We start from the raw sequence: 19,587 nt of genomic DNA, 5'->3' as shown, positions 1-19,587 counted from the left end.
GACATGCTGCTCCCACCTCACGCTCGGCCACTCCCCATCCACTCCCTTAGCTGAGTCTTCACGCTCCCATCCCTCTCAGTGTGCTTCTCAAGCTCTCTCGAGAACAACCGGGTCTCCTCCTCAGCTGCGGGGTCTCTGCGATGTAGAAGCTGACTTCTGCTGCATCTCCTCCACGTCGCTCCAGAGAGCCTCTCCACCTTCTTGCACGGACGCCGCCGCACCGTGCGGGTTTTTGTGCCACGGGAATCTTCCGGTTTCCTTTGGTCAGAGCGGCGGAGTGGTCGGTCCTCTCCGGCGTCTGCGTCTGAAGCTAGAGCTCTCGAGTCGACTGCGAAAAATGCTGGAATCGTGCGGACTGATGGGGTCGGAGACGCGAGACCTGAGTGCCCTGTTGCCCCCTGTACCCTCTCTCCCCGCCAGTGGCAACTGCTCTCTACCTGTTGCCAGTGCTCCACAGTGGGGCCCCATTATGGACTTCCATCCCGGCTCCCCCTACGGGGCCTTGTCGTCCCACTCCTTCATCAAGCAGGAGCCGGGCGGCTGGGGGGTAGCCGACCCCATGGAAGACCCGTACTGCGGCTTTGGGGCGTTCACCGTGCACTTCTCGGGCCAGTTTTCGGGGACGGGCGGCTGCGGCCAGAGTCGTGTGTTCCCCAGCGGGCCCTATCTGTCCGCCTGCACAGACAATCCTCCAGCCCTACGGAGTGCAAGTAAGTCCACCTCCCTTGGGTACTCCACTTCTCTCTCTGTCTGTCAGTGTCTGTCAGTGTCAGACCTCATCTTAACAAGTGTCATATATTTGAAGTGTGGGATGTTGCAATGCTGAAATCTCCCTGTGCTTCAAAGATGCATGAAACATTCTGGAGTGTAGGACATGTATCACAGAACATCAGCTGTATTTATTTTTACACCTCACACGACTTCAACGAAGAGGACATGAACTAGAACATATTAATGTTCCTTACTCTCTGTGGAAAATTATTCTGTTGTGCAATAGGTACTACAAAAAGTACCATAAAATATGAATGTTGTCTCTTTTTTTTCTTACTTGAATAGTGTGAATTTGAATTGTTAATACATAGGTCATGGGGATATAAATTTCTATGAATTTGAAAAGAATATTGCTGTTAACACTTGACAGGATAAGGGAGTGTTAGCTAACATGAAGGCCTGTTGATGTGAACAATGGATCTTTATCTACTGTTTATCTGTTTTAAAAGAAATACAAATGGGCTTGTGGTCAGTTGTAATATGCAAGATGTAATTTGCTACTCAGTATATCAAATTTATGATCAATTTAAAAAGTGTCAGGATTTTCTTCTCTATACATAAAATATACAAAAGTAAAGGATTGTTGGTAATATGAAATCAGGTGTCCTTTACTATTATAGCTCTTAACTGCCATAGTAATTACAGTTATCTTGGCATCACTTTTAAGTTCTCTGACTTTACAGTGACATTTGAGGTAATTTAATCACTGGTTGCTTTGCCAGTCTACTGTTAAACCTCAGAAATATGTGCAGGGACTAAAGAACACATGTTCATTTACTCTCTCTCTCTCTCTCTCTCTCTCTCTCTCTCTCTATCACACACACACACACACACACACACACACACACACACACACACACACACACACACACACACACACACACACACACACACACACACACACACATATGCGCGTGTGTGCATGCACTTGTGTGCTTAAATATCTGTGAATACATCATGTAGCACAAATGGCTAATATGAATCAAAATGAAACCCTGTCTCTCCCTTAAAACTTATCAGGATCAAGTTTGGCTCAGGCCTCCATTACATGCCCTGACCAAACCCAAATCCTTCCCCAAAGCATTTGTCAAACATTCTAACACTGCTTTCCAGGACTGAGATATTTCATTTGTGATGCTCACATTAAGACCACTGTGTAAATGAGGAGAGGGCTGATTAATGGTTTGAATGGTTTGGGCTTATTGGTCCCCAGTGGTCGTCCCACAGGATGTGTGTACTTTACTTTTTCATTCTCAAAGATTGAAGATAAGCAGATTAACAACCATATTTCAACTTCAAACCCATTTACTCATCTGTTATATTTTTGTTGTTTTCTAAAAAAGGTTATGGAAACAATTTCATGTAGAAAACCAGATCGGCTAGCGGTTTCCTGCAGTGTAGTTCTCAATGGTTTCAATTTCAAAAGCTAACATTACAGAGGATATTATGGACTTCCTCCAATGACATGTCACTAGTTTTAACACCTTCACTACATTTTGTGGCCAAGTTACTCAATTTAAAATAGGAATAAGTTTAGGCTACTTTTCTTGGTTTGTTGGCCCAGAAACAAATATATTCCACCGTTACACAACAGCACCCGGCAAAGAGGCTCACAATACACACAGTACATTCCAGCTCACATTGGTCATGTAAAAATCTACAACTTATGCTGGTGTAATTTTAAATTCATGGCATTGAAGCAGCGGGAATAACCCCCACCCCTCTCGTACAGCAGATGTGGACGGAGGTCCGAGTTACAGCCACGCTCCACCGTTTCCCTGCACCCCCCCTTTCAAACAGGAGGACGCCACCGTGTGCTCACAGACCAGCATGGGTAAGGGAGCCCTGCATACACACACACACACACACACACACACACACTAATAAATATATTATCAAATAATAAATATTAAAGAAAAAAATATATCAGTTATTTCTGGAATGGCTTATGAAATTTCTGGAAACATGTCAGTTGTGATTAACAGTGGTAAAGAAATGATATGAAGGTTGAATGACGCTAGCAGTCATGTGCCATTATCAACGCCAGTGGCTGACAATGGAAAGTAAGAGTTAGTTTATGCCCACTGTATGGGAGCTTTAAGGTGAATGATCAGCGTTTCCTCTGTAGAAGAACTAGAGGAGACCATGGTGTGGAAGCTTGGTGAAATGTTTAACGTTGTCAGGGGACTAATTCCCCGCCCTTTCCTGCTGCTGACGTTAAAGGAGTGTGCCTTGTCGCTGAGATGTGGGGTGCTTTATGGATCCCAGGAGCATGGGACTGTTTGGATAACTGGAGTGAGGATAAGACCACGCCCCCCTCTCCACTACCTCAACAATACGCTGTTAGTCCTGCTGTAACATACATAGTTTCACATGTAAAAGGGAAATCAGGTGTAGAAGGCTGTGATGTGTGTGAATGCGTCGAGGTCAGGTACTAGTTCAGATTCAGATTAGGTGTAAACACTTGTGGTTAAATAATGAGGCAATAGTCCTTTAAAAGGATGTTTAAAGGGGCTTTAAGGTACCACATACATTCATCACAGTTGAGCTAATTGCTGTGTAGAGCGGAGAGGAGGGGTTTATGTAAACTTGTCCCTAACTGTAGGTGCTGGCTCTGATTAAATACATGGGTTTGGTCAGTTTGATATTTTCTCATATCATTGGGAAATGTGCTGCAGAGGGCACTGCCATTCTTCTTTCTGAATGACGAGGGAAAATAATACATGAAAAAAATCTATTTTAGTTCATTTGATTCCCTGTTCTATTGTTTATTGTTTGTTTGTTTTGCAGGTGAACAACAATACCCTGCTCCTCCACCTGTGTACAGCAGCCACGCCCCCAACGACAGCCAGACTCTGCTTCTCCGGAACGCCTACAACAGGTAGAGAGGCCCTCCTGTCCTGATGATTGGGAAGAGGTCATTCTCTGACACCAACCAAAGCCCTTATTATTTACTTTTCTATTATTTTTACACAATTTCAGAGGCTTCAATTTTGCTTAATTCTGTCCCACTGTGCACCACAACAGCCAAGTGTCATAGCGGGAATAATCATAATACTCAGAGGTCTTGGGGCTAGAAAACTTGCATTCAATTTCTATGAGGATTATAGTGGACTGATGAAGTGTTGCATGCTAGTTGTGCCAGTTTCCTAATTCTGTTCACTCTAATCTTGATTTATGTACTGCTCGTGACTTTCCAAAGCAGAGAACAGTCTGATTTAAGTGCTATTACTCTGCAGGTCTCTGCTATGTCAGTGATCTTGATGGCAGACTACTCCTGTAGAAATACAGTCTCAATGCAGCCGTGCAGCCAGTGCAAAGGTTACAGGCTTCGTTGCAGTCCACAGCCGGCCTAACTATGGTCAGCATGATCTACGGTCCCTTGGGTGCCTCTTCCCAGTGCTCTTGAGAGCAGGCACGGGAGGGGAGGGTCAGGGGGGAATGCAGAGCAACTTACACACGAGAGGGGAAGAGGACAGGCTGGCACTAAGGGGCAAGAAGGAAATACAAGATTGGTAGGGTTCATTAAGAGAAGAGCCAATCAGAGCAGAGAACAGGATGGGATGGACTGGTAGAGGTAGTAATCAGAAGGAGAAACAACTGGTATGTTTCAGCTGCACGGCAGTGAGGATGCATTTTTCAAATAGTGTTCTCATGTTTGGAAAAAGAGGAGATCGTGGAGAACCCAAAATAACGGAACAGGGGTTGATAAGATTCGACTACAACATGTCCCCCTCCTCAATGTAAACACACACACACACACACACACTCTCTCTCTCTCTCTCTCTCTCTCTCTCTCTCTCTCTCACACACACACACACACACACACACACACACACATACACACACAACACACACACACACACACACACACTCTCTCACACACACACACACACACACACACACACACACACACACACACACACACACACACACACACACACACACACTCTTCAAAGAACCTGGTACTGCAGTATGTTCAGCCAATGTCCTCTGGAGCTTGAACTTTTCTGTAGCAGCAGCGTTCCAGAGGATCTGAGGGGGGAGACTCCACCTCGTTTTCCTCCGCATTCGTTAACCTTGAGAGTAGCTGCAGGATGGGAAGTGTGGGAAAAATGTCCACAGAGTTTCAAAATACCGACATAATGGACCTGCTCTTACACTCCGTCCGTAAAATACTTGCGAGATAAGGAAAAACTGCTGAAACATTTCATGCACAGACCACTCTGAAATATCACCTCCATGACTAGATGGGGTTGCCCATCGGGGCCCATGGTTACTAATAGAGTGTTATGATGTTTCAAAAGCTCAAATCACAGGCTCCAGTAAAACTAACGCCTACTCAGATAACAGAGCAAAGAATAATCGAATACTACTCATAGCATGTGTGGTCAGACCGTGTGTGAGTAAGAGACTGGCAAAACAGGAGAGTGTGAAAAACAAAATCAAAAAGATGATTGTTTGGCACTGATAAAAATACCCCATCCAACTGGCCCAGAAACCAGCCTGACCTTCTCATTAGCTTTTCCAGCAGAGATTAGATGCTGAAAGCCGAGGAATTCAGGTCGTCTTCCCCTCAGCCCCGCCCTGCCCCGCTGTCATCACTCCAGGGTACTATGACATCACAGGATTCCAGCACTGTACCAGGCACTGTGCATCTCCGAATCGCTGGAGCTCGGCTGTCCTTGAGGGCGTGCGAGAGTGCCTGGCCGCCTGTGATAACTCTGGCACACATCATAGGCACGTGGCTGTGTAGAAACAACAGCCTCCAGAAAAAGCAACCGTTTCTCGTAAAATCTCTTGCCTTGCAGTGATCGCATGATTCACAGTCCCCCTTTTTAGCGTCTGCTAATTCAGCATCTGCTAATATGAATTGCGAAATCATCATTATCGCTGACGGTCACGAAAACATCCTCTTGTTCACCCACGTTTTAACACCCACTCCCCGTAATAATGATCCATTTTGCATTTACAACAATGACGTTTTCTCTGGTCTATTTCTAATATGCTGTGTGTGTGCATCTGAATGTGTGTGTGTAGTAAAATGTGTTGTTTGGTTTGCATCTTTCCTCTGGCAGTGATAATTTGTATCAAATGGCGTCCCAGCTGGAATGTGTAGCCTGGAATCCTGTCAGTTCTCTGGCCTCCACCATCAAGAGGTACAAGCCCATCACAACCCTTCCAACATCCCTTTACCGTTTCCTCCTCTGCTATTGTTTGCAGGGCCTCTGTGTTTTTTTTAATCCTCCACATCTGACTATTTTGATGGTAAGCAGGTCTATTTGGAGGCATTGTGTGGGCAGGAAGCAGCACGTTTAGTTGGTGCTACCTCTGACCTGGCCAGAGAAGGCTTCTTCTGTGGTGGCTGATGGACTGTCTCTCACAGATAGCCTCTTCTCTGGGTTATCATCAAAGAGCCGGCCTCGGTTTCCCATGCATGCGCAGCTGCACAGTTCAGTGTTGGAAAGAGTTCAGGAACAATAGCACGTAGAAAAAGTAGCTTTGCTTCCGAACCTGTCCGAGGAGTAGAGCAGGAGGTAAATTAGCCACCTGGGTAAGGCCTTAAAAGTGCTCATAGAAACACCAGTGTGATGTGGGATCAATATGACTGGTTGGAATTCTGCCCAGTGAGATGTAGAATGTGAATAGCCAATGCTGAGAGGCCAGGAAGCACGCGCCCTTCCTGTTCCTATGATGCCCTCAGAGTGGAGGGGGTGTTTGTAGTGGAGGACGCTTCCGGTGACATGTTACATTTATAGACCGCTGCCCATGACAATAGTGTGTGGAACAAGAGAGTGAGAGAGAGTGAGAGAGAGACACTCATCCTATGTAGGGGACGTTGTAAGATGCGGAAGATTAGAACACAGAGCAGGGAGATTCGAGCCAATCTAGCTTTTGTTTTCTTTCTGTCCAGTGTCCTAGTTTAATGGGAATATGTTTTAGAAGAGGTCTTGTCTATTTTCTTCCAGAAAAAAGGCAGATAAAGATCACTCTTAACTTTACACTCTGGTGAAGGGGAGGAGAGGGGAGGGGTGGTGGTGGTGGTGGGGGGTTTGCTCAGTCAACCAGTTTGGTTAAGATAAAGTACCTAATTCTGGGGGCGGAGGAAGGACACTGATGGAAGGCACTGTGTGTGTATGAGAGAGAGAGAGAGAGAGAGAGAGAGAGAGAGAGAGAGAGAGAGAGAGAGAGAGAGAGAGAGAGAGAGAGAGAGAGAGAGAGAGAGAGAGAGAGAGAGAGAGAGAGAAAGATGGGGAAGTGAACTATGTAAGTGAAGAACAATAGGTGTGACTACAGCTGTTTGTGAGGTTTACATGCGTATGTGCTGGGTAAATGTCCTTTTTGGATGGGCGGGTAGGAGATCTTGGCAGAATATTTACGCTTGCCCAGATAATCGTCATGGCTGCTAGGCCCTTGACCCCCTGTTGCCATGAGCGACGAGGTGTTTGTCTGTCGGCTGGGCGGATGGACGGACTGCGCGATGGCCGCGCTAGCTGACTGCGCTAAGCTGACAGGACAAAGAGCGCTTTAAGAAACCCGGCCGTTAATCACTTGCCGCCCACGCGCCCACTCTGCGCGCGACCCTGAACTTTCCCCACTGCCCTCGACCATTCAAGTTGTCTAAGTTCGCAGACTGGGGGGCGCGCTCCATACCGCGCACGTCTCCGAGCACATTACCCGAGGGGATTGAGATTATTTATACGGGTCCAGTTACTCAAGTTAGTTCGTTTTCAGAATCCCTCTTTTAAAAAAAAGAAAAAAAGACAGATCATTTCCATTAGCTGGACTGCGGAGTTTAGTGATTTCTTAACATTGGAAAGATACAATGATATTTATTATATGAAATGATGTCTTCACCTTTTGAGAAATAATAATTCTCCATGAAATAAAAAGACAACGATAAAAAAGATTATGATGTCTATAAACATAATATATAAATGTAGTTATAAAGAAAACGCATATTTTTCTACTTCATAATTCTGACCATTAAACTATGAATCACTGCATACAGTTGTTTTCTTAAAGAGTTCTCATGTGGTGTCCTTTGAGAATAGGGAGTAAACAGATCTGTCTACACTTTGTGGGTCTTGTCTAGTCCTCCTGCAGTGTTCGAGAATGAGACTTCATCATCTGCCCCTCCTGTAGTCTACAGCTGCAGTGCCCAATACCACATACACACACACGGCATGCTCAGAGGAATTCAGGTGGGTGCCTGCAATCACACACACATGCGCACACACACACACACACACACACACACACACACACACACACACACACACACACACACACACACACACCATCCTTCGAGGAATTCATGTGGGTGCCTGGAAACAAACACACACATGCTCACATACACACACATACTCACACACACGCACGCACGCACGCACGCACGCACGCACGCACGCACGCACGTCTAGGTTCAGATAAAGGTTGCACACTCCCCTCCCACCCAGCCTTTCAGAGATCCTGCCAAACACCTTTGAGGCCAAGGTCAAGACGACGAGCACAGAACACTCTCCTCAAGCACACACTATAGAGCGGCGGCGAGCGTTTGATTAACCAGGCCTGACTAACACTACGTCACTGCCTTAGCGGAGTCCAGTCACGGTGCATTAAGGGCTGGAGCCTGCCAAAGCAGCAGACGTGTGGAGAACAGCCTCTGTCAGAGAGCGCCTTTCGCCGGCTCCATTAGCAATAAGGAACGGGCGTTCGTGCATTGCCTTGGTCACTGCAAATAAATCATTAAGACTCAGTGAACATCTTTCAACATCTGAAAAAAACAAAAGTGCTTGATAACATTTTCTGTTCCTCTTTTCTACTCTTCTGTACTCTGGCTTTTAAAAGCTGACGTGATGTTGAACAAGCTTATGGCTAAGAGTGTTGCACAGAAACCAGAACTTTAACAAAAATGTAGTCTAGGAAGTCAAAAGAAAAGTATTCAACAACATATTTTACTGTAGTGAATCTTTATTAGCTAAATTGGTAGGTAGTATATTTTGATTTGATCTCTCTTTTTCTGTCCTGCCCACCAGGATGTGTGTCGAATGCCAAGCATCGCTCCCTCCATAGTGAGGTCAACGGAGACCAATGAGAAACGGCCGTTCATGTGTTCCTACCCTGGCTGCAGCAAGAGATACTTCAAACTGTCTCACCTGCAGATGCATGGCAGGAAACACACAGGTGAGAGACACACAGGCACGAGACACACAGGTGAGAGACACACAGGCACGAGACACAGGCACAGGACACACAGGTGAGAGACACACAGGTGAGAGACACACAGGTGAGAGACACAGGCACGAGACACACAGGTGAGAGACACACAGGCACGAGACACAGGCACAGGACACACAGGTGAGAGACACACAGGCACGAGACACACAGGTGAGAGACACACAGGCACGAGACACACAGGTGAGAGACACACAGGCACGAGACACACAGGTGAGAGACACACAGGCACGAGACACAGGCCCAGGACACACAGGTGAGAGACACACATGCACGAGACACACAGGTGAGAGTGTCTCAAGTGGGAAGAGTGAATCATTTCATTACATAGGAACAGAAAACGACCCAAGATTACCCTATACCCTGTACCCAAGATTACGCTGTACAGTTCATCATCTACAAATATTACTTCAGATTCCAGATGTGATTATTATAATATGTGTAATTCCACTCATGAAAGAATGTTCATGTTACATTAATATAGAATAATATATTTATTACATGCATATATACACAACCATCAGTAATGTATGATCTTTTAATATACAATATTAATATTTAATATTCATCTTTGTATAGTAGAAGTAACATATATATTCTCATGAGTGGTGTTTCATGTCAGCATGGTTCTCAAAACAATTCCATTTTCTATGACAAAGCTACAGGGGGAAAAGTTCCATGTAAAAATCTGCAACTCAGTTCTCCAAAATGTTTCTTTTACTGCATGACACTCTGCATCAGTGTTATGCAACAAAGTGTTACACACACACACACACACACACACACACACACACACACACACACACACACACACACACACACACACACACACACACACACACACACACACACACACACACACACACACACCATGGCCAAGATCATTATGGTCACTATGATGATGTCACTATACAATCTCTCATCCAGTTACTTAGAGCCACTCCCAAGATATTTGTACACAATAAGGCCCATAGACGCATGATTCAGAGCGTGACATGATTCATTCAGAACATGGAGAAGGCCATGAGCCAATGGACTTGGTTCATCACTGTCCCAACCTGCTCAGTCCTATGCCTACTCAATCAAATGTAATTATAGATAATAATTCAGTAAATTACAGTTTAATTATAACTTAAAGGGCATTCAGAACAAATGAAAGATGTCATGTCTGCTGGCTTGCAGGACTGTCAAGCTTCGAGAACTTTCTGATTGTCAAATAACTGTTCATCCAACATTAATTAGTCTTCTTTTGTTCATTAGAATTATGTAATAATTAGTGATGTAGTAATGGTTTGACTATTTAGTATGTAACTCTGTTGCAACTATGTGGATAGTAAACAAAAGCAAGTAAATAGTAATTGTGTTGAAGTCTGCTTGAGTGAGACAAATTTCAGATAGATAAAAATGAAATGGCACCCCCATGTGGAGTTCCTGTGTTAAACCCAAAAGTATTCACCCACCTACACTGCACTTCCCACAGCTCTGAGAATGTGAATGGAGGCATTGACCTGTAATAGGCTTGGCATTGTGTGTGTGTGTGTGACTGCATCCTCAGGGGAGAAGCCTTACCAGTGTGACTTCACCGACTGTGGCCGCAGGTTCTCTAGATCAGACCAGCTGAAGAGACACCAGCGCAGACACACAGGTCAGGCCCTGTTCTTTGCCTTTACCCCTCACACCTTCACCCTGATGCTCTCCAGAACGTCCCCGTCCTTCGTGCACTCCTCACCTTGCCTTGCTCTGCGGTTGGCGACGCGGCTGTGCGCGCTCCCTCTAGTGGCAGAGAGCGGGGTTGCACCCATGCCTCCGGCCGCATACACAGCCTCGCGTTTTTTTTATCGTCCCGTAGGAGTGAAACCCTTTCAGTGCGAGACGTGTCAGAGAAAGTTCTCGCGCTCAGACCACCTTAAGACCCATACCCGGACTCATACAGGTAAAACAAGTGCGTAAACCCCCTTTTTGTCTTATGCTTATATCTAGTTTCAGTTAGCTCAAATGCTAATACTCCCTTTTTAAGCTTTACACTTGTGTTCACCTCTCCCTGCCCCCCACCTCCCCCCTTCCAGGTGAGAAGCCCTTTACCTGTCGGTGGCCCACCTGTCATAAGAGGTTCGCCCGTTCAGACGAGCTAGTCAGACACCACAGCATGCACCAGAGGAACGTCACTAAACTACAGTCGACTTTCTGAACTAAAGACGAAACCCACGCACAGACTCTAACTGAGGAGACTAACGCGGTGAAATAAATCTTACAGAGTGGTGCCACGGGCGAAACCCCACGAGTACGTTCACACACAGAAAGCAGCACAGAATCATAAACGAATCGGTTCATAGTCAGAGTATGAGATAGTCAAAGGAATATTTTGGGTCATCTCAATGTTATAAATAACCAGCATCTATGCACCTAATTTTCTATTTTTTTGTACTGTGCATATCTGCAGTACATGTAATCCATCTCTTGAAAATGTACTGCTTCACCCCAATCACATTTTATCATTTTTGATTTTTATATCCAACAAGGTTTCCAAAATGGTTTTATATGTAAAAAAAAGATGTTATTTGTCTTTGTATATACTGTATGTTAGTGCTTAATAGACTTGGACATTTGTTTTGTATTAAAATTGCATACCTGCTTTTCTTACAAAAACAGTAATTGGTCCATAGATGACGACAGCAGACATAAAACAAATGTTTCAACAGGAAAAGCACAGTTCACATAAAACACACTAGTGGCCAGTATAATACTGTAAAAATTTCCAAAGGCTTGGTTAGGGGCCCAGACTGTCGTTGGTCATCCTCAGTGTAAAAATGTTCTCTCGACATAAAACTGCATAAGGGCTTTTGTTATATTATGGCTTGACCTACCAAGGCAGTGTGCTAGGTTAACATTACATTTTACTACATGGAAATTAATTGTTGAACCATCCAGAGAACAGGTGGAACATATCCTTATGTTGGCGTTACTGCATGACAGTAGCATTGCGTCGAGGGGTGATTGTTGTTTTCAGGTGCACCAGTATGCTGTTCATATCCCTATTTGCTACTCGTTATCTCAGTGTGGATCAACACATATGTGGAACAAAAGAAAATTTCATTCACTGCTGATCTTCAAACCCCCAAATCACATTCTTTATTAGATCACTGGTTAAATGAGTCACAGGTTAATCTCCAAATATACTCATATTCTCACATCAACAATCTCCCATATCAAATGACACTGGCAGGGTTAAAATTCTGAAAACAAAGTGAACACAGAATACCTGGTTCCTGGTGAGAATATGAATAACAGTCATGGGGGCATTCATGGTCTGTGGGGTAGGGAATCGGTCTTGTGACCAGAGGGTTGTGGGTTTGATTTCCAGGCCTGAGGTGCCCTTGAGCAAGGCACCCAACCCCAGCTGCTCCCTGGGTGCTGAGCTTGGGCTGCCCACCGCTCTGGGCACGTGTGCACCACGGCCCCCTAGTAATCACTAGTATTTGTGTTATCACTGCACAGATGGGTAAATGTGTAGGACAAATTTCAATTGGTGTGAAAAAAAAATAAAATCATAATTGACAAATATGACACATTTAACACTACCATTCAGCACCAAACCATGTCCTCAGTCTGGTTAATCCCTGCTTGTGCATGGTTGTACCATTGTCTGCCTCAATCACAGAGTCACAGAGGCTAAAAGCACTATTTGAGAATCTCTACCTTGTATGATTTGGTAGTATACATGTTCTCACCAAATTATACCCCAAGATGTGTTAATCATCGTCAAATAAGATGTTGGTAAACTGAAGGAAAAAAAAAAAAAAGACACTGATCATGTTTAGGCCATTTATTAAAAAGTGTATAAAACCAAAAATGCATACAAACCAACACGACCAGAAGCAAGCAGAACCCCACAGCCACTGAGGGCTGCGCTCACTCACGCTCCGCCCCACTCAGGTACTTTTGGGCTGGAGACTAAACGTTTCACACGTGGAGGGCGCACCATTGCTTTGGCTGCAGGCTATGATGCAAAGCACACTTATTTACAGCAACACGGCTGGCCGGGAGTCGCACGCTCTTCGGGCTGCCGTGGACACTGGCACTGTGGTCCAGCCCATGCAGGAGCAGACGGAGGGAGAAGCTAGCGCCACATTCTTAGGTGAGGAAGACGTCCCTGTTTCCCCCACAGTGCCAAACGCACACACAAAAAAAACGTCGACTGCTACTGGAGAGAGGCCTCTCCCTGTCTACGTTATTGCTTATCCATGAGTACACAGGAACGTCTCTGAGCTCAATGCTGTTTTTGGAAACACGAGTTTGTTCTTGTGCTAAAAATAAATAAGACAGTGGTTTGGGGGGGGGGGGGGGGGGGAGGAAGTCTCTCTTTGAAGGGAAAGAAAAAGTAAACATTTATAATGTCATACACAAATATGCACACATATATATATATATTTAAAAAATCAATACCAGTCAAGCTATAGATAAAAGCGGGACTGGCTAGTTAACACCGTGAATGGTAAAATCAGCATATGCTAAAGTGCGTTATTGTCCACAAACGCGGCGACGTGGGAAGATGGCGTCCAAGTCACCAAGACTGCAGGTGGAGCTAAGAGGTGGTAGGGACAGGCGGATTCTTCAGTCCCCACAGCAGTGCCACTTCAATCCAGTCTCGTGTGAGCAGCTTCTTAAGATACCGCACATGATCCTGACCTGCCGGCCCCCAGCACCTGTCTCTCAAATACTCCAAGTCCTCTATGGGTGGATATCCTCAAAAAAGAAGTGTCATTGGTGGACAGTGTTGGAGGGGTGGGGAATGGGAGGTAGCCTCACATTAGTGGCATTCTGGAGAAGCATCATGCGGTTAACTTCATTCGTCCTGGACAGAAGGAAAGGAGAAAGAACCCAATAAGAATGGAAAGCAGAAATTATGTTGCTAGTATTCAAAAGAAAAAAAAGTTAGCAAAAAATGTAACACAGAAGAGATCACATAATCCAGAGGCAACTGAACCCGTCACATTCACCAGAACCATGGCACACTCACCAATCACTTTATTAGAAAAGCCTACCCAACACCTACACAAGTACATGATTAGAAACACCTACCTTATACCTACACTCAGTAGCAAATTTGTAGATACTTTATGAGTTTTTAATTATAGACTGAAGCTCACCTATTACCATTGACCCGCCATCCCTGTACACGAGACTGGTGGGTTTCTGACATTATCTGGGGATTGGACCATTCTCAGTCATCACTGACAAAGTAGTGGCATCATAGAGGCTGTTCTGCTTCTCAGAAAACAGCCAGCCATCACAAGGTCATGTGGTCAGGACCGGACCTCTAATGCAGGGCTGGACGATGGCGCATGCACACTGAACACTACAGATCCTCAGCTGGACACAGTCTGTCGGTAACAAAGTGGCTGGTGAGTGCAGAACCAGGCCTGTGTTAATTTACACACTCAGTTCAGTCACCACCCACTGGGTTAGGGGGTGTTTATGAACATCCCGTCATGGATGAGGGAGGAGCTCCATCGCTACGTGTAGGGAATGACGAGCATCTTCTGCAGGTGGTGGTTGTGTTGTTCGACAATATGGTGGTGAAACCATCCTCCTCACAGTACATGTAGCATTCATTTGCAGATCACACAGGACGGAGCAGCCACACACACACTACAGTGACCACACACACTCCTGAATCTCAGCTCCACCCCCGCCTTGCTCGCGTGAACACCACAAAACCACTAAGCCACAGAAAACAGCAGGAGGGAGAACACACTTACAAAGAATAAAATAAATATACACATAATACAAAAGCGTGACAGGACGAGAGAAAAAAAAAAATTCAGAGCAACATCTATTTTTTACTTCACACACACACACACACACACACACACACACACACACACACACACACACACACACACACACACACACACACTGTTCTTTGGTTAGAGGCAATGTGTTAGATGGACAGAGGGCGATCAGGTGACAAAGGGGGGCGCTATGCCATGCCGAGCTTTTCCATGCCAAGAACCAATCAGAGAAAACCCCACCTACCTGCCCACTGTCCCCAACCAATGGGCTGGCTCTGTCTACCTGTCTATCTGCAAACCAATCAATTAAAGGGTCATAATAGAGATGAGGTGATCAGGTGCAACAAAATCCCATCAATGGCATGAGTTTTGTTTTGTTTTTTTGTTTTTTAAAGATCATCCATATATATGGTGAGTTTTGTTCCTACATTGCAAGTCTGTGCATTTTGTGTGTACATGCAATACCTCTTTGTTCATTGTACAGATGTCCCTGTCAATAGTTCCATTTAGAGCATATATCATACGTTTTATCTCTACGAGGCTTTATATACTTTTGCATTGACGCTTGGTAAAAGAATCCTCATCCTCAATTTCTTGCGTGTACATGGGTGAGACCAAGAGGAAAACCCCTTCGTGTGAAGGAGATTCATCTGTGGTGTGGTCTTTCATAGGTGATGTGGTGTGGTCTGCGGTGTGGTCTTTCATAGGTGATGTGGTGTGGTCTTTCATAGGTGATGTGGTGTGGTCTGTGGTGTGGTCTTTCATAGGTGATGTAGTGTGGTCTGCAGTGTGGTCTTTCATAGGTGATGTAGTGTGGTCTGCAGTGTGGTCTTTCATAGGTGATGTGGTGTGGTCTTTCATAGGTGATGTGGTGTGGTCTTTCATAGGTGATGTGGTGTGGTCTTTCATAGGTGATGTGGTGTGGTCTTTCATAGGTGATGTGGTGTGGTCTTTCATAGGTGATGTGGTGTGGTCTTTCATAGGTGATGTGGTGTGGTCTGTGGTGTGGTCTTTCATAGGTGATGTAGTGTGGTCTGCAGTGTGGTCTTTCATAGGTGATGTGGTGTGGTCTTTCATAGGTGATGTGGTGTGGTCTGCGGTGTGGTCTTTCATAGGTGATGTGGTGTGGTCTTTCATAGGTGATGTGGTGTGGTCTTTCATAGGTGATGTGGTGTGGTCTTTCATAGGTGATGTGGTGTGGTCTTTCATAGGTGATGTGGTGTGGTCTTTCATAGGTGATGTGGTGTGGTCTTTCATAGGTGATGTGGTGTGGTCTTTCATAGGTGATGTGGTGTGGTCTGCGGTGTGGTCTTTAATAGGAGATGTGGTGTGGTCTTTCATAGGTGATGTGGTGTGGTCTTTCATAGGTGATGTGGTGTGGTCTTTCATAGGTGATGTGGTGTGGTCTTTCATAGGTGATGTGGTGTGGTCTGTGGTGTGGTCTTTCATAGGTGATGTGGTGTGGTCTGCGGTGTGGTCTTTCATAGGTGATGTGGTGTGGTCTGCGGTGTGGTCTTTCATAGGTGATGTGGTGTGGTCTTTCATAGGTGATGTGGTGTGGTCTTTCATAGGTGATGTGGTGTGGTCTTTCATAGGTGATGTGGTGTGGTCTGTGGTGTGGTCTTTCATAGGTGATGTGGTGTGGTCTGTGGTGTGGTCTTTCATAGGTGATGTGGTGTGGTCTGCGGTGTGGTCTTTCATAGGTGATGTGGTGTGGTCTGCGGTGTGGTCTTTCATAGGTGATGTGGTGTGGTCTGCGGTGTGGTCTTTCATAGGTGATGTAGTGTGGTCTGCGGTGTGGTCTTTCATAGGTGATGTAGTGTGGTCTGCGGTGTGGTCTTTCATAGGTGATGTAGTGTGGTCTGCGGTGTGGTCTTTCATAGGTGATGTAGTGTGGTCTGCGGTGTGGTCTTTCATAGGTGATGTAGTGTGGTCTGCGGTGTGGTCTTTCATAGGTGATGTAGTGTGGTCTGCGGTGTGGTCTTTCATAGGTGATGTAGTGTGGTCTGCGGTGTGGTCTTTCATAGGTGATGTAGTGTGGTCTGCGGTGTGGTCTTTCATAGGTGATGTAGTGTGGTCTGCGGTGTGGTCTTTCATAGGTGATGTGGTGTGGTCTGCGGTGTGGTCTTTCATAGGTGATGTGGTGTGGTCTGCGGTGTGGTCTTTCATAGGTGATGTGGTGTGGTCTTTCATAGGTGATGTGGTGTGGTCTTTCATAGGTGATGTGGTGTGGTCTTTCATAGGTGATGTGGTGTGGTCTTTCATAGGTGATGTGGTGTGGTCTTTCATAGGTGATGTAGGCTGTACAGCAGTAGTGCCTGTGAGGAGGACGTGCGTCCTTACCAGTGGCCAGCTGGCTGTGGGATCGGCGGCGTGAACTGTGACCTCTGGAGGTGGAAGAGAGTGTGGAGCTCGCACTGCTGGCCCTGGAGATGGGCAGAGGCACAGGGGTCACTGGAGGGGAGTCCAGCTGCTCAGAGAGAGAGAGAGAGAGAGAGAGAGAGAGAGAGAGAGAGAGAGAGAGAGAGAGAGAGAGAGAGAGAGAGAGAGAGAGAGAGAGAGAGAGAGAGAGAGAGAGAGAGAGAGAGAGACCACACTACATCACCTGGTTGTGAGTGCGCCTGTGTGTCTGGTTGTGAGTGCGCCTGTGTGTGAGTGCGACTGTGTGTCTGGTTGTGAGTGTGCGTACCTCCACACTGTCATGAGTAGGTGAGGAAGACGTTGAAGAGTTCTCAGCATGTCTGCGTGAGGAAGAGGCTTGGCCAAGCTCGACTGTACGAACACGCTGGGCAAACTTCAGAGAGCAGACTGACTCGCTGACATTACTGTCCAAAGGAGACACCTGAGAGAGAGAGAGAGAGAGAGAGAGAGAGAGCGAGAATTCGAGTGCTGAAGGTTACACTGAAGTGCCTCAATGTCCACAACCGTTCTCAAACGACATATGAAGCTATGAGCTGCTATAGCTCTGGTATGGGAGGCTCTGGTATAGTCGTTTTTTTCCTTCCTAAACACTGGCATTCATATGGCAAGAGCTTTGCTTTCTGCTTCAGTTACAGAATCCCAATCCCACATAAGCTGGTCTTTAGTTCAGACTGCCTGCGAGGCTTAATGGCTACACCGTACAAGATGGAGGGCAGGAGCGGCCACCCCACTGCTGGCGACCCCATGCTGACGGAGGCGTTAGATATGGGAGAAGCACTCCAACGAGTGCAGCATGGGGTCCTCGTGGCCGAGGTTTAAGCCCCGCTGCCCGGAAGCTGCTGGTGGGCAGAGACCTGGACCACCATGAGGGTCTTGCTGTCTCCGCTGAGCGAGTCCTGGAGCAGGTACGTGAGGCGTGAGTTCCGGAAGGGCACGTGAGAGTGGCGCGAGCGCAGCGCGTGAATCACGTCGCCCAGCGCCGACAGGGACTTGTTGATGCACTGGGCCTCCCGCAGACGGCTGCCCTCAGCACCAGACTTGGCGATCCGTTCTGAGCCGGCCAGGTCCACCAGATTCAGCTTGCCTGATGTGCACACACACACACACACACACACACACACACACACACACACACACACACACACACACACACACACACTTTTATGTTCTGTCCACCTAAATGGTGTTTGTGTCCGCGTGTGTGTTTGTTTGCCCACCTGAGGTGCGGTGTCCCGTGGACGAGTTGAAGCCGGCCACAGTGATGATGAGGAGCGCGTGTGAGCGGGAGCTGTGCTCGTTCAGGTTGGTGCACGCCGTCGCTCGGTTCACGTGTCCCAGCTCAAACACCTCCATGGGGGGCAGAGGTCAAGGGTTAAGCTTTCATTTACACCCCCCAAAGTCGGCAGACTCTTGACGCGCGACAAACGCCGCGGTCGTGTAAAGAGCGATGTGACGTCTCGGCCTCGCGGAGCGAGACGGAGGGGATGATGGGAACTCCCCTCGGTGTGGTGTGGCTAGAGTGACTCCATCCCTTACCTTGTTGATGTCCTCCACGCTCTCCACTGAGAACTCCGTGAGACCCGGCACATACAGCTGCCCGCTGCCGTCTGGACACATCTTAATGTCCAGCTTCTCATTGGGGGCGTCTCCTAAGAGGTTCCTGTGAGAAACAATGGTGCAATGTTCCTCAGAATGAAGGCAGATTAAGGCCCAAAATCTGAACCAAAGAGAGTGACGACCACATCAGTAACAGCATGGAAGCTTTCTCTTTCTCCAACACACACACACACACACACAGTCTGAAGATGTAGCAGACGGCAGATGGGTGGAGGCAGCCCTGAGGGACTCACGGGGGTCCCGGGCGGTGCACTTACCGCAGTGTCTCGTTGTAGATCTCCACCATGCTGACGGTGATGCTGTAATCCCAGTCAGGCTTCTTCTCAGACACCTCAGAGAACAGCAGACGAAGGGCTCGCTGGTTAATACCGGGGTCCTCAGGAACACCCTGCAAGAGACACAAACACACACACGCACACACAGTTAGATGACCGCTTCCTTACTTTTTCACCTTCACCACAGTGGGTAAAAGATGGCGAGTCTGAAAATACTCCACCTCCATCGTGTAGGTCTTTCCTGAGCCGGTCTGTCCGTAAGCGAAGATGCAGACGTTATAGCCATCTATGCAGGATGTGACCAGGGACTGCACTTCCTGAAAGACCTGCCCAATTAAACGAGATGGGACCGTGAGATCACCACAAGCATTCGAACTGCACCGGATCAGCCGTGACCTGCCGTGACCTCATGTTCAAACTCACCTCCTCCTGCGTGGCTTGAGGTGGGAAGACCTTGTCAAGTTCAAAGGTCA

At 46.7% G+C, this 19,587-nt stretch overlaps 2 protein-coding genes across 8 annotated transcripts in view; one reads left to right on the top strand and one right to left on the bottom strand.

Annotated features, from left to right (window-relative positions):
* On the top strand, nt 1–11,641 carry wt1b (WT1 transcription factor b). 3 transcript variants are annotated; one of them, XM_076990645.1, is made up of 9 exons: nt 1–710; nt 2,507–2,605; nt 3,562–3,652; nt 5,850–5,930; nt 7,868–7,976; nt 8,811–8,958; nt 10,565–10,654; nt 10,859–10,951; nt 11,076–11,641. In XM_076990645.1, exons 1-9 carry the CDS (start codon nt 338–340, stop codon nt 11,195–11,197), a joined length of 1,206 nt encoding a protein of 401 aa, XP_076846760.1. In that variant the 5' UTR covers nt 1–337; the 3' UTR covers nt 11,198–11,641. The 3 variants fall into 3 exon arrangements, with proteins under 3 accessions (XP_076846760.1, XP_076846770.1, XP_076846750.1); XM_076990655.1 differs by having other exon boundaries at nt 2,504–2,605; nt 10,859–10,942; XM_076990635.1 differs by having other exon boundaries at nt 2,504–2,605.
* A 1,176-nt stretch (nt 11,642–12,817) lies between these two features.
* Nucleotides 12,818–19,587, bottom strand: part of kifc3 (kinesin family member C3) — a 28,611-nt gene continuing 21,841 nt past the window's right edge. For 4 of the 5 annotated variants that reach the window (XM_076990597.1, XM_076990583.1, XM_076990605.1 and 1 more), the window contains 10 exons: nt 19,538–19,587; nt 19,336–19,440; nt 19,097–19,227; nt 18,759–18,882; nt 18,440–18,569; nt 18,077–18,306; nt 17,491–17,643; nt 17,145–17,271; nt 15,046–15,092; nt 12,818–13,861 (listed from right to left, as the gene is read on the bottom strand). The exon at nt 19,538–19,587 is cut by the window's right edge and continues 129 nt beyond it. In XM_076990597.1, coding sequence (XP_076846712.1) covers nt 13,853–13,861; nt 15,046–15,092; nt 17,145–17,271; nt 17,491–17,643; nt 18,077–18,306; nt 18,440–18,569; nt 18,759–18,882; nt 19,097–19,227; nt 19,336–19,440; nt 19,538–19,587 — 1,106 coding nt within the window. In that variant the 3' untranslated portion in view covers nt 12,818–13,852. The remainder of the gene's footprint in view (nt 13,862–15,045; nt 15,093–17,144; nt 17,272–17,490; nt 17,644–18,076; nt 18,307–18,439; nt 18,570–18,758; nt 18,883–19,096; nt 19,228–19,335; nt 19,441–19,537) is intronic. The other variant, XM_076990588.1, reaches the window with a different exon arrangement.

Source organism: Brachyhypopomus gauderio, chromosome 2, assembly GCF_052324685.1.
Source record: "Brachyhypopomus gauderio isolate BG-103 chromosome 2, BGAUD_0.2, whole genome shotgun sequence".
Classification (NCBI taxonomy): Eukaryota; Metazoa; Chordata; class Actinopteri; order Gymnotiformes; family Hypopomidae; genus Brachyhypopomus; species Brachyhypopomus gauderio.
This window is presented reverse-complemented; position numbering and strand designations above follow the sequence as displayed.